The sequence below is a fragment of the Eurypyga helias genome, unplaced genomic scaffold, assembly GCF_000690775.1.
Source record: "Eurypyga helias isolate BGI_N326 unplaced genomic scaffold, ASM69077v1 scaffold1977, whole genome shotgun sequence".
Classification (NCBI taxonomy): Eukaryota; Metazoa; Chordata; class Aves; order Eurypygiformes; family Eurypygidae; genus Eurypyga; species Eurypyga helias.
Window position 1 is genome coordinate 18,778 of NW_010262098.1, and position 14,081 is coordinate 32,858.

The 14,081-nt window shown below is 40.6% G+C and overlaps 1 protein-coding gene across 1 annotated transcript; it reads right to left on the bottom strand.

Annotated features, from left to right (window-relative positions):
- Window positions 1-539: 539 nt before the first annotated feature.
- ETS2 (v-ets avian erythroblastosis virus E26 oncogene homolog 2) lies at window positions 540-11,115 on the bottom strand. Its single transcript, XM_010155572.1, has 9 exons — window positions 11,040-11,115; window positions 7,915-8,035; window positions 5,937-6,056; window positions 5,299-5,499; window positions 4,477-4,560; window positions 3,430-3,672; window positions 3,012-3,275; window positions 2,197-2,315; window positions 540-1,234 (listed from the first exon to the last, which is right to left on the bottom strand). The coding sequence occupies exons 1-9, from the start codon at window positions 11,109-11,111 to the stop codon at window positions 1,019-1,021; spliced, it is 1,440 nt and encodes a 479-aa protein (XP_010153874.1). The 5' UTR covers window positions 11,112-11,115; the 3' UTR covers window positions 540-1,018.
- Window positions 11,116-14,081: the final 2,966 nt, after the last annotated feature.

Genomic DNA, 14,081 nt, shown 5'->3' on the forward strand with positions numbered 1-14,081 from the left:
AAGAAACCACAAACAGGCCCTTTATGTCCCAGAATATAACATTAGTTTCTCATAAAAATGCCAAAATGCACAAAGAACTGCCAGCTTCAGTTTTGGAGAAATAGAGCCAGCCCTCCCTCCCCGCCCCCCTTCTTTTCATACCATAGGCATACCATAAGCATGCATACTGAGCACTTATGTTGTCTCTCAGGCCAATTAAATATTTGCAAAAGGTTGTATATCCTAGACAAACATGGAGAAAAAAAAATTGATAAGCTTATATTCGTTCTACTTCAAAACACACATACAATTAGTTTAATTTACACTATACAGTGTCTGTTAAATATGAACATTACAGAGTTTCAAAAAGAATCACAGAATATATACAAACTGGATATTGAAATGCTATGATTTTCCTTCCCTTCTTTAAAGGGTATTTTTTTTGTTAACCGTTGCTACATCTGGTTTTGGACACAGAGTGCTCATGTACCTATGCAGCACATTTCTGGAGTAGTAATAATAATAGAACGTGTGTTAGAATAAAACTAATATCGATCCTCCTTACTGCTCACTTAAAATAAATTAGTTTGTTTTAAATAAATTGCATGATAGAAGATGTAAGCAAGGACGATGGTATTTTAAAACATCTGAGCAATAGTTCTGCTGCATCACTGGTTTCTCATCCAACCTTTGGTTTTAAAGCCAACCCGCTGTTATATGGCAGTGTAAGTAGCCAAAATACTTTACATGGCAGTACAGGTAGTCGGAATGCTTAACCCGAGAGCATTTCCATGTCTTCGTGACAGACCGAGGGTCTGTGCTGATCTCCATGCTGCTCAAGTGCCTGACACGGCAACACCTGAAGCCACTGATGAAATAAGGCCACTTCCTTCCAGCTCTCCCCGGTTACAAAATCGTCTAGGGTCCTTATTTCCCAACAGTTGCACCCGTCTGAACAGCCAGAAGAACTGACTACAGATGGTTCCCAGACACAGTCCCAACACGTGATCTTCGCCCCTGCAGCATCACATCCTTGGGCTCAGTCCTCCGTGTCGGGCTGCACCCCCAGCATCGCGTGCAGCTCCTCCGCCGTGTACCCCAGCAGGTTCTGCAGGTCACACACGAAGCGATACACGTAGCGTTTCCCTGAGGTCTTGTGGATGATGTTCTTGTCGTAATAGTAGCGTAGGCCTCGGCTGAGCTTCTCATAGTTCATTTTTGGCTTGTTTTTCCTCCTTCCCCACCTCCGTGCCACCTGGCAGTCCAAAAGGAAAGCAAAATACAAAGGGTTTATTCAAGTCATGTTCTTCTAGTTGGTGGCTGAGAAGCACAGTTATTAAAACCCTTTCTCAATCACTGCATTTTATTTGCTTTGGATGTCCCAAACTCAGAGAAGAGTTGGGGACTGACCCCACAGCTCAGCATGCTCAGAGACAACTATCAGCAGCAGCTTCATGAGAAAGTGGCTGATAGATATCCTTTTCACTGACATTTACTATCTGTAGTGCATGGCCTAAAATGTGTTTAAGGAGATGAAGTTTATGAGAAATATAGTCTCCCTTCTCAAGAAGGCACCATTTAAGCATTAATTTGCTACTGAGCAGTATAGGACAGCTCTTTGAATGGAAGTCAAATTATATGAAGTCCCTTGGAGTTAATTATTTCCTCCCCCCCTGTTTTTGTTTTTTCTTTTAAATGCAGGCTTCAGTGGACTTTATACCATGTCTCTTAAAGAATAACTTTCCTACTGATAACAGAATGCATTTTCATTTTCTGATACTATTTATTTGTAATGACTAAAGCTGCAAGTTCCCAAAATATTTTAAAAGCAGCACTACCATGTTTGCTGTGTACCTATAAGAACAATGACATGTGGAGTGCATTTTCCCCATGCCTTTGCACAGTCCCAGGAATGGTTGATTCAGCTACGTTCAGTCAGCTAATTACAGTATTACATTGTCAATAGAACTAACTTTGTACACTACCTTCAAGTTTCAAGCTATGCAATGTGTTCTCCTAACGAGAAGCAAATGCTGATATCCTTGGGTGGGAGAAGAGTGGGGAGTATCCCAGAGCAATCCTGACTGTACAATAAAGCATTTGCAGACGAAGAGATTTCAGTAATTGTCTGCTCTTGTAAATGCTTTATATTCAAGACTAGGCCCACAGATGGTGGATCAGACCCTACATCTTTGGTCATCACGATCAGTGACATACCTCGTCTGGGTCAGCAAGTTTAAATTCCCATCCATCTCCAGTCCAACTAATGAATGACTGACAGGACTTGTCAGTCAGTAACTCCAGAAGGAATTGCCACAGCTGTATAGGTCCACTGCCTGTTAAGAGAGAGGGTGGGAAGAAACCACAATTAATACTTCTGCAAGCTCTTACCACAACCAATGTATGTGACCATACCCGTATCATGGAGTAAGTCTTGTAATTATTCTGTGTTTTGAAATATCAGAAAGAAGCTTACAATTTTTCTCTATAACAAATCTGCCCATAAACATGTTAAAACTAAAACAAGTCAGCTTTTTCTGTGGGAACACAGGATTTGACATGAGCTATGCCTTTCCCTTTTATACGGACTCCTTACCCCTCACTCCCACCTCCCAAGCAGCTGCATTTCGAGCTCCCATGCCTATCCTGCAGTCACTGGCTTGGCAAACATTCTTAAGGAAAAACTGATTTCAGCAAGGGCTACAGGAAGGAGGTCTTAACAGGCAATCCAACACCTGTGGAAACTCTCAAGTGTGGGAGATTTGGTCCAAGTTTCCCTGTTTTTCAAAAAGATGAAAAAGTGCTTTTGGTTTTTATGTGTTCTGATGTACCTACCCATTTTTGCTTTAGATGGACAGTCCCACAATACTTGCTTTAGTAACATTAAAATTGAAACTCTTCATGAGCAGTGGTATCTGAGTAAGTTGCAAAGCATACCTAACAACCACACAACTTTATCGCCATGGTACACACTCAGGGAGAATATTGGTGTTACACAAGAAAAGGAGTGACCATTTTGCTTCACTACTTACCAGTAAAGCCAGCTAGAATTGCTGCTGGTATAACTGGTTTCCCTTGCTCTACAGGATCACTTCGTTCTTGAATATAGTCTTTGAAAGACATTGTAGGTTTGCTCAGACACAAGGCTTGGCTACAGTCATCTTCAAAACTCTCATAGGACGGCACACGCTGTAAATCCACTAATGACGACTGGCTGTTCCAGGACTGTAGCATTGAATCCGAGCTTTCGTAGCTTTCTGCACCACTGTCGCTAGATTCGTGTTCTCTAAGCTTACCTTTATAGAAGAAAAAAAAAGAAAAGCATTGGGGTTTTTTTGTTTTGTTTTGCCTCACCCTTAATCTCACTTGTATATATAAATTATGCAAAGGAAGACAAGACATACAGAATATGGCCTTGAACCCGTGGTTATCATGCTGATGACGACTCACCAGAACGATCTATCAGCAAGTTCAGATTGCTTCTTGGGAAATCTTGATTTACTGCACAGTAGTTTACACCAACAGCATCTGCTTGGGTTTTAGGGAACAATGAAAACCCTTGTTCCGGATTGAGGAGATTTGGTCCTGTGGAAGTCTGACAGATGTCAGTCAGGAGACCGGGTTTGGGATAGCTGAGGGCTTCAGGGTATCCAGGCAGTTGCATACCATAGGAGTTCTGATCTACATTAACAGCTGAAGAAAGAAAAAAACCCAATTAATTAGATGTTTTTCTCTACAGTTCCTTAGACTAATACACCTCCAACACCTCAATACAGTTGTGCCACAAAGAAATAAATTTTCCCCTGAAAATCTGACCAAGAAAGAGTGATAGATGCTAGAGACCTATTGGTAAGGCTACTGAAGTCAGTGAGAAGATCCCCATCTAACGGGCTCCAAACGAGATGCTGTAAATCTCCCTCTATAACTTGCCAGCTGCACATGTCTATTGTTTGTTATTCAAGGAAACTACAGGGCTACAGAAGTAGTTGGAGAAGCTTAAGTGGCTTTGAGTAAGGCCCTCATCATTAAGTGGTGCAATAAGGTTGCAACAGAGATGGACTGCGATAGAATGAAATACACCACCAATCAAACAATCTGAGGGACCTAGCAATGCATCCCATACACTTTCAAAAGCTCTATTAAGCTTTCACAGCCTTCAAAAAGGCGCAAACATAACTCCTGCTGCTCCCCAGTGATGCCAGTTTTTGATTCTGCTAGAGGTGGGAGTGGTCATTCCGCTCCACAGATGTAGGCTTTGGCGTACCAAGAGGAAGTTTGATTTTCTTAAAGCCTTTGCTCTTGAAAAGATTTGCATTATGAATTAGTTGACAATTAAACAATCCTAGGAAAGAAGGCTGTAGCAACTCAAGTCAAGTGTCCTCCCCAAGCACAGGAACTGTTCTGGGGCTTTTATTTTTTTGTTTGGAAACTAGGATCTATGACATACTTAGAATAAGTGTAAGACGTGTAAAATGCCAAATTTCTTAAAATACTTACTTAAGGAATTATTATTGACCCAATGAGGAACTGAGGTGAGATGAGAGCTCTCCACATACTGATCCTGTGTTTTCTCTTGGCTGTCTGGGGAGAGGAGATTAAAAAAAAAAGTTTGGTTTTATAAGGTCTGACCTGTATGCCATGAAAAGCTTCTGACTCTCTCGAATATTTTGGGATCATATGCACATAATTTTTACTAAGACACTGCATTGCACTCTCTCTCTTGAAAAAAAGCATACCAAAGAATCTAACCAACTTCCAATAGGCTTGAAAACCATCACACCAATTTAAGACAAAACTTAAAACAGTAATTGCAGTGTGTTTTAAGGTCCAAGTCCTTAATGAATACAACTACTTAATGTTACACTCTGAAGACAATGGAACCCATGGGGCATCACACGTAGGGTTTTATTAACACCATCAATGTTCACTTCGGGCATCTCTAGGTGTCTTTGACTTCTTTACATTCATATGCTGAATTATCTGAAAATGCTACATTAAATGAACAAAACCAAAAACTTGTAATAAGGAGTGAATAAATTTTCTCCAACTTACAGTAGCCTTATCCTATTCTTATTTATTTCAATGATTATTCCAAATAAAACCTAACTGCAATGGGTATTCAACCTGAACATGGAATGATCTCTGCCGATATCTGCATCTGTGCTTTGCATACAAAGGATGTTAATAGTGCTGATAATGCTTTTACTAACCAAGTTTTCATAAGAAAAACCAGCTTTTCATAGTGAAACAAGTGTTGAAAGAGTACCATTTCTGTTAGAAGAGCCTTAAAACAAAAACTCTTTCTGGCCCTGTAACTACCTTTTATCATCTGTTCCAGGTGTTCCCACAGAATATCACCCACGTAGTCAGGTGCCAATTCCAGGAAACACTCCTTGCCTAGGTTACACAAGTCTTGGCCACTCATACAAAACTGATCGAAGTTCGTATTTGCCAAGCTAAATTCACGGGCAGCCCATGAAAGCCAATGACGAACTTGCTGTTCAGTCCACAGCCAGGGATCTGCAAGACAAAGTATCCATCATTTAGAGATAACTCCCGACCCTTTATCACATAATCTTCATTAGAAGGCAATGAATGAAAAAAAATTGTGTTAACCCAAGTTATTTAGTTCTGAATTAATTCAGTGTGAATTTATTCTTAAATTTAATGAAAGAAAAAACAAAAAACCCAGTCCTTTATTTTCTTCCTGCATTCACTTGCAATCAGAGATGTCCTCAGCTTATTTGATTCTCTCTTACGCTTCCAAAGCATGAGCTCTCCATGCACCCATTTTTAATACCAGCAAGCCTGGTCTTTCCAAGTCAAGCTGTGCCAGATTCACATAGGATCCATTCTTGTATTCCCTACTGACATCATTCTTTCTCTTTTGAAAGAGCCGCTATTCAGCGTCCTCCTTAGCATTAAAAAAAAAGAGCTTATAAATAGAAAACACTTACTATTTGGGATACCCAGCTGACACTGTTCCTTTGTGAAACCACTGAAAGTATCTTTCAGGGCCTGACTCATCACAGCCTTACTACACGGGGTTAACAGAGGCAATTCACAGTTGTTGGACTCTACAAGAAAGAAAAGGGGTGGAGGGGAAAAAGGAGATATATTAACTTATAGGCCAGTGAAAGAAGCAACAGGTTTTGGCTGTGCTATTTGAAAAATAAGAAAGAGATGTTAGAAACTAAATATTTTAAAAGTAGAAACAAACAGTGCAGATCCATTTCCTGATCTATTAAGTCTTTGACTAAACGTCTCTGTGCTACTGGTTTGATAAAATAACATCATGCTAAATTAAAGCTTTGAAGCTGTCCATGGTATAGTTCACTATTTACTCCTAGTAGTTACATAAAGCACCTTTGTTGTGGGGAAATAGAAATTTAACTATTGTGCTTTTTTTTAAAAAGGAAATATGTGACTGCTTATTTCTGTTTTGTCACCCACAGTTTGACCTCAGACTTCGTTATAACTCCAGACAGCCTTCATTTAATTTGAGAGCTAAGTAACTGGGATTGCGAAGAACCAGATTACACTATTTAACACTGCTTTCCAACAGCCCGTATTTCAGAACTTCCCAAGCGTCTCTCAATCATCCAAATACATGGTACAATAGTTTATTCTATCATCTAAACCAAACATTACTGGTAACAAGCCAGCAGCTGGTGCTTAAATAATGCAATAAAATCCAAAATCAGTATCATCCTATGCCAATGTAAATTACTAATCTGCTTAACTGATTTTTAAATTTGCACATAGATGCCATTTTAAGGACAAATTTGGCTGCCACTCAGCTTTCTTATTGTCAGTTTTCACCAGAAGATGCTTCACTTTACTCTGAAAGAGCTTTTAAGTTGAAGAAAGCCCAACCACACTGCCTAGACATTTAAGATTAGGAAACATTTTACTGATATTCGTTCATGATTGGTGTCATTAAGATAGGGGTAAATTGATGACTTAACCAACTCACTATGACATCCCTGAACACTTGAGACCCTCTGAGAACTCACACACAGGTTGCATATGAAGAAGCTCTGCTATGTTAGAGGCACGTAGCGGTGGCAGGGTATGTAAAGGTGATGAACTTGGCAGACTTAAGTCAAGTCAATGTACGGCTCTTTGTGTTCTCCTAGAATATCCACGGGCTCCATTTCACCCAGCCAGTGGAGCTCATTACCAGTCCGTGCTTAACTTCTGGTTTTACCACACCCATCCTCAATATCTGCTGGGACTTGCTTTGCTGACCAGAGTGGGTGACCGATTAGAATCGCATTAAAACAAAGGACTGGTGGTTTTCAGAGGTTTGAGGCTTTTTTTCCCCCCCTTCCCTTAGGGGTGATAAAGGCAGCATCAGGTAAAATATCTACATTATGGACCAAATTCCCTGTCTTGTCAGGATTTTAGGAAAGGATTTGTAGAAAACTTTTAGTAGTAATGTCCTACAAACACACACACACAAAAACACCCAAATATGTAAACATCCCTACCCCTGTTCAAGTTAAGTGGTAAAACAAATCCTGGGGGAGGGAGAAAAAAGTGAAAGGGAACAAAGATTTTGTGTTCTGGGATTTAATACCAGAGGATCAAGAAAAGAGCCTGTGGAACACCTGCAACATCTCAACCATAATTAAAGTGTAAGTTTAAAAACACAAGTTTGTTTTAATTGAAAAATTAAACTCTCTTAGCTCTCTTTTAATACCTACTAAGTCTTCTTCCATGGACTGTCAGTTTATTAGGCTACTGCATCCCAGTTCTCATTCTTCTTCAGTAGAGAGAACAGCAACTATCAGCTGAGCAACTCACATGGATAAAAATCAAGTATGAACTAATAGTCTGTACAGTAAAACACGTCTTTTTAGGAAAATCCTTGTTGCACTTGCAAGAGTATATGTTTTTCTGACTGGACTAAGAAACAAAGTAAAGAGTTACCATAAGAAGTAGAATCAAATCCTGTTGGCACTTCTTGAAGCGTTTGGTCTTCGTTTAGTGGGCAAAAATATCCAGCCAAGATAGAATTTGAGCTATCAAAGGTGTCAAATGCTGGCTGACGCTGCAAAGCAATAGAATAAATAAAAAACCAATATGAGCATTTTGCTAGAGCACTGTCAGCTTCATTGCTAGGAAGTGGCTGGGTTAGGTTTCCTAGACTTGGAGATCATTCACAACCACTATCTTGAATCATCTTACTTATGCCTTTGAAATATAAACACAACGATAACAGAGCTTCTTGTACAGCAGTACAAAACAATGAACACTCAGACCACAGTGCTAAGTGGGTGGCACGTTTGCAGGTTACAGTAAAGCCAAGGAAGGATAGTCTTAGTTTTCCTGTAATTGAGGCTTCTAACAATAGAGAATGCATGTGTGTGTGTGTGTGTATTTATTTATTTCCAGGTACATTTTAAAGAAATCCTTATTTCCTTAACCCTTTAAGATGACTATCCATTTGAATACTTGAGGGCAAAGGCAGGACTAGTAAATTATGGAAAAACAATTGCCAGTGCTAGACCTACAGTAGATTTATACAGCTTTTTTTTTAAAGGAAAAATCTGATCTGAACCACAGCACTTGAAGCTAACCAACCAGCTTTCCAGGTCTAGAGGAAAGATGTTACTCCTTTGCTGTGACTTTTGTACTTCTGAGCTACTGGATTTGCCAGCTACTACACTTTGCAGTCTTTCCAAGTGCTCAGCTGCTAACACTGCTAGTTTCATTACAGAGAAATAGATAACCTGGACTGAAAAAAATGTTCCTGATGAAAGCGGATTCTTCTGATATATTGGCAACATTCATTAAATACTGTTATATTTTGAAAGCCTAACTTCTTTCAAACTTGATTTGTGCCAACTGTGTATGCTAGAAACACTAGTGCTATTACTAGACTCCCTACCCACGATAGTAGTCTTCACAGTGGGGAGACGGACAGAGGGAATGTTACCAGTGGAGGAAATAACTTTAAAAACAAATTTATGCAACTTGCCTGTTAGTCACAAGGAAACCTTATCTGTAGTATCTAGGGCACAGATAGATAAAAGCTGCCACTGAGATTTTTAAAAGCACCTGAGGATAGAGCATTGTTCTGGAAGGCTACAGCTTGCTCATGGCAGCTGCTGCAGCTCAGGGAGCTGGAGACAAAGGCAACTTGGAAATGCTTATTTCTTTTAGGCATCCACTGGTCTGCCAGCTTATGCCAAGGTAAAGGATTTAGCTGAGGACAAGGCAAAGATTTTTATTCAGGGCAGTATTCATGTGAGATGCAAAATCAACCTGAACTATGCTTCTGGAATAGCAAATGAGTATTAGTATTTCCCCCACAGTCCCTAACTTTTCTTTTTATGTCACCACAAAGTTTCAAGCAGCTTGGAGTCCTTTTGCACCAGATGCCTTTTATTTGCCTTGCATCATCCCCCTCCCCCATCTCCCCAATTACATTAACCCTAGTAAGAAACTAGGAACCATAGTTTTTTTAGTTTGCATTTCATGACAAGCTGCAACGCACCCTAGCACATACATTATGAAAGCATACACTGCACAGAAGAAAAAGCTGACAAAACAGTGTCACATCTCAGTTAGCTGAGTTCAGAAATCTACACTGAGCACTGGCCAGCAGAGACAAACTGTGTACAGTTGGTTCAGGTACCCTCCCCAGTCAGAGGTAAGAGTCAAAGCCAAGCCATGAAAAGGCTCATATCTGGATGAAACAAGTTAATAACAACTGCCAAATCTGCTAGTAAAAGATTCTTTATACATTACTAGATAAAAGCACTGACTCATCGCTAGTACCTAAAAGAAAGGGCAAGTTCTTTCAACACAATTTGGAAACTCCTGCGTTTTGTGTAAAGAGCTGACCCTTATCCTGAGTCACTGGAAAAAATGCTGTGGCATGTGAATGAGTAAAATCCATACTGTGCTAGTTTCATATTTCAAAAAGGAGAAAATTAATGTTTAAGCAGGTTCTTGATTTAATAGTATTAAAAGGGGAAAAACACAACGTAGATTAAATTCTGCTTGCCCTCTCAGTTATGCAACCATTTTATTTGGCTTTTCAATGTATGTAAGCATAATTATTACAGAGCAAAATAAAAAGAGATGCAAACAGCTACAAAATAGTAGGATACAAATTGACCTACTTATATGACAACTGAACACTGAATAACTGCCTAGAACTACCACTGTGTTACAAAGCATGCAGCTGCTAAATTGGGGGTTCTCTTGTGGATTTTGTTGTTGTTGTGGGCAGGAGAGAGAGCTAGGAGGGAACATAAAACATCAGAGAAGTTAATATATCACGGTCTCGCTAACTGATTCTTCAAAACATGGACATTCCTCAAAGTTAATGACAGCAGAAACTGTCTCCCTAACCTTTATTTGGTTTTCATTAATCAGCTGGATAAAAAATTGATACTGTGACTCAGAAGCAACTTGTGTGAATGGAGAGGTGGGAAGCCCTTAAAGACTAAGTATTTATAGTCTGCTTCTCAGTTAAAGATAACATTTAATAACTACCTTTGGTTTCTTACAACATATTGGACTTCAATTTCACACAGTTGCATGGAGTAAGTGAATAACCCACTTGTTTTTCATACAATGGTCTTGAATGAACCAGACCTAAGCAGTCATATCAGAACAGCGCTCTGCCAGTCTCATCAAGTTAAAGATGTAAAGACCACCCCCACTGCCAATCCTGTAACCCTTTTTCGGTCAAAAGTTCCACCAACTCCAATGAATTTGAGCTCAGTTCTTGTCTACCTCTTATTTTCAAATTCTTAGGATTTGGGGGATGGAGAGAGGGAAGGAGCCTCGTTGGGGAAGAGGGTTAGGGGTACAAGATTTACATCTTCCTATTTCAGTTCTGCTTTTCACATCTCTACTGAACTCAGTGGGGATACTCTAGAAGATTAGAGATTTCAAGCAAGCAATTAAAACCTGAAGATCTGTGTTCACCTCAGCATGATTATACAACTCCTATGCTACCATTAATAAGAACACAGAAAATGCATTAGCTATCAGATGGCCCAGTTGGGTTTAGAAGGTGACAGCTCAAGAGTACTCACCTTGAGCATTCCTCTGTACATGTTAGACACAGGCGCTACTTGATCCATGTTCCTGATCCCAAAATCACTCATCTGCAAAATGAGAGAGGTCACATGAAAAACGTTGCTACCGAGGAAGCAAGCACGTTAACAGATGTATCTCACTGCTTCGGTGCAGACTACAGAACAGGTCTCCGAATGAGACCAAGGGAAAGTTTTCCTTCTCATTGCTCACATCCCAACCACACAGGGCACAATTCTCATCCTGCTGAAGCAGCTTTTTAACTGGAAGACCTCTCACTGGCATCACTGGTGTTCGCTCACTTCACAAAACTTTAACAAGAAGACAGTCATCTTCTGATACTCAGTGTGAGGGCTTTTAGTACCTTATTCTGTTAATCTGAAAAGTCTACAGAAGTCCTCTGTCCACCAAGTATCTATCGCTTTGAAATATTTTCCAACTTTCACACATTACCGTAAACGTTCAGTTCTGTGTTATTTTTGCTTACTGTATTCCTGCTCACATGCCATGATTCACTTTGGACTTTGGCTTTCAAAGGAAGTAAGGGAAGTAACAGAACGCTCACCATGATACACCTTCACGTACTAACATTCACCCCTTTCACCCCTTCTATGAATAATCACTGAAGCTGATACCCAGTAATAGCAGCCTGCCTCCTTCGCTAAGCAAAAAGTCTCCAAGCCATGTTATTTTGCACCTTTTGTAAACACGGGATTAACTTTAGAGGGCCTAAGCTTTAACTGAAAAGTGTTTATGCACTAAAATACGCTTTCTAAGGAGATGATAATGGGACCACCATCAATATGTTCGTGCTACTGAAGTCAAAGCTACATCACGTTGCCTGTATTACCAGAAACAAGGTTGTTTGAGGCCTGCATAACTTATCACTCTTTTCCTTAAGCAATATATAGGATGACAAGATTCATATCCTTTTACTGACCTATGGGAGAGATCAAACATAAGAAATAAAGCTAGTTTTATTGCCACTGTTCAGGTTTATCATGATGCTGTAATTCAGCTGTCAGTGAATGATACCTTATCACACTACACTGTGGCAAGTTGTCTCTCAACATTTTGCTTTTCCTCCTTCACAGCACTGGGCTAAATTCTCTTGCTCCACAGAAACTGACTGAAAATGTGTATTTGTATTTAAACAGTCACATAGGACACCACTAATATTTCCACAAAACTGTGATCGCTAATTACAAGCCAGTTCTCTCATTAGCCATGTTAACCACAAGGGAGAAACCAAAATACAATCTTAAACTCAGATAAAGATGGCAAACTAGGAGCTTAACAAAATAAGCCCAGCCTGGTTAAAGGACAACACATTCAAAAGCTGCCCATGTAAGCAAAGAGGAAAACAAAAACGTCCAACTGCCAAAGACAAGGAACCCTTTCATCCTCTTATACAGTCAATCATTTAAAAAATCAAGAGCCCTTAACCTGAAAGGCCCATTTCAACTTCATTGCTATCAGATGTACGGGCTTATCGTTGAAGTAAATCAACTGACTGTGAAAGGAATATTCAACTTAGACTTCATGAATGTTACCCAAAAGTGCAATCTACTAAAGGATGGTTTTTATCTCAAATAGCATGTACAAATATTTGATGTAAATTATACATTTCATTGAGCAGCAAAGAATGTTACACAGCATGACTCTCACCCAGCAAGCATCCTAATCTTTTCATTAAATTTGTCACAGTTTAAACAACTGTTTATCCTTGCATTCGGGGCAATTTCTAACATATACTTTGTTTTGCCTTTGAAATTTGCTCTGGTATCTAGGGATAACTGTTGTAAGCCTTACCAATCACAAAGTATTTGGGAAAACATTATATGTATGTTTAGTAATTGTTGAGCTGATCTCCAGTTAGGGCCAAAAGTAAGATTTCTGACAATTTCAGGTGCAATCCTAGCCTCTACACAGATCCTGTTAGGAACTTCTCCACTGACTAAAAGAACTGGGATTCTCTTTTTTTTTTTCCCCAGTGGGAGTGTGTGTGTGATTGTTTCTTTAGAAACATTTAGGGTCCTAAGACAAAAGGTTTACAGTAAGTCTTCATTACGCGGCGTTGCTCATTAACCCAAGTCACTGTGTTTCTATACCAGGCTGCTCGTCTGCTCTGTGGCCTTGCCTGTGCACTGCACAGCTTATGAAAAACCACGCGTCGAGCTTCGGTCTAATAACACATGAAGGTCTTCAGCTTGTTTTACAATGTTCCAGTTTTCTTCCTTTAACCAAATCTCTCAGGTTGATGAATTTTTACAGCCTTTGCTCATCGTACATCAACCTCCCCGCCCTCAGCGGTACAAGCTGCCAGCCCCGAGACCCGAAACCCTTCCGGAGGTACCGCAAACCGAGCCAACGCTGCTTTTCACGGCACAGCGGGTTAAAGCCGGCTTTCTGCCGGACTCGGAAGGCTGCCGTTTAAGTTCAGAAAAAGGCGCTACGGCGGCACGATGCGACTGGGCCTCACTTCCAACTCCTCCACTAATGCTGATGGCTGCTCCTCGCCAGCTGCAATTGGTTTAACTGGCAGGACACCTTCTTCAACACCCCCGCATAGCTGAGTGGGTGAACCAGAACAGGGTCAACAGGATCAGGCACTTATTAACTAATACTCCTGAATTCTGATCAACTTCTTTCCAGCAATAGCCAGGTGCTTGCCCACAGCTGGAGCCTGCTGGGAATCACCCACATGGGACAACCAAACGGTGCCAGCATCCCCAGCGTACCTCTGCTGGGATGCTGTGGGGTTTTATTTGTGGGGACTGGGGTTGGCTGTTTTGGTTTTAAACGGCAAATTCGGGCTCCTGACAAAAAGATTTCGTACCAAGGGGTTAAGAGACGAGGGCCTGCCTTGGGTGGGGGGTTAACCCCCGCGCAACTGCTGGGTTCCCCCGGCACCGGGAGAGCGAGTGTGACTTTTCACACACATGACACACGCGCCCACATAAAAGTTAGCTGGGGAGATCACACAGCCCAACATTTTTTAGGTCCCTTTAAAGTACTAACCGAGCCCCGAGTGCGCGCTG

Coding starts and splice junctions, on each gene's coding strand:
- ETS2 (XM_010155572.1), bottom strand. CDS start 11,111: ATGAGTGATTTTGGGATCAGGAACATGGATCAAGTAGCGCCTGTGTCT. Junction 3,673..4,476: donor GGTCAATAATAATTCCTTAA/GTAAGTATTTTA, acceptor TTCTTTCTTCAG/CTGTTAATGTAGATCAGAAC. Junction 1,235..2,196: donor AACTTGCTGACCCAGACGAG/GTATGTCACTGA, acceptor TTGGACTGCCAG/GTGGCACGGAGGTGGGGAAG.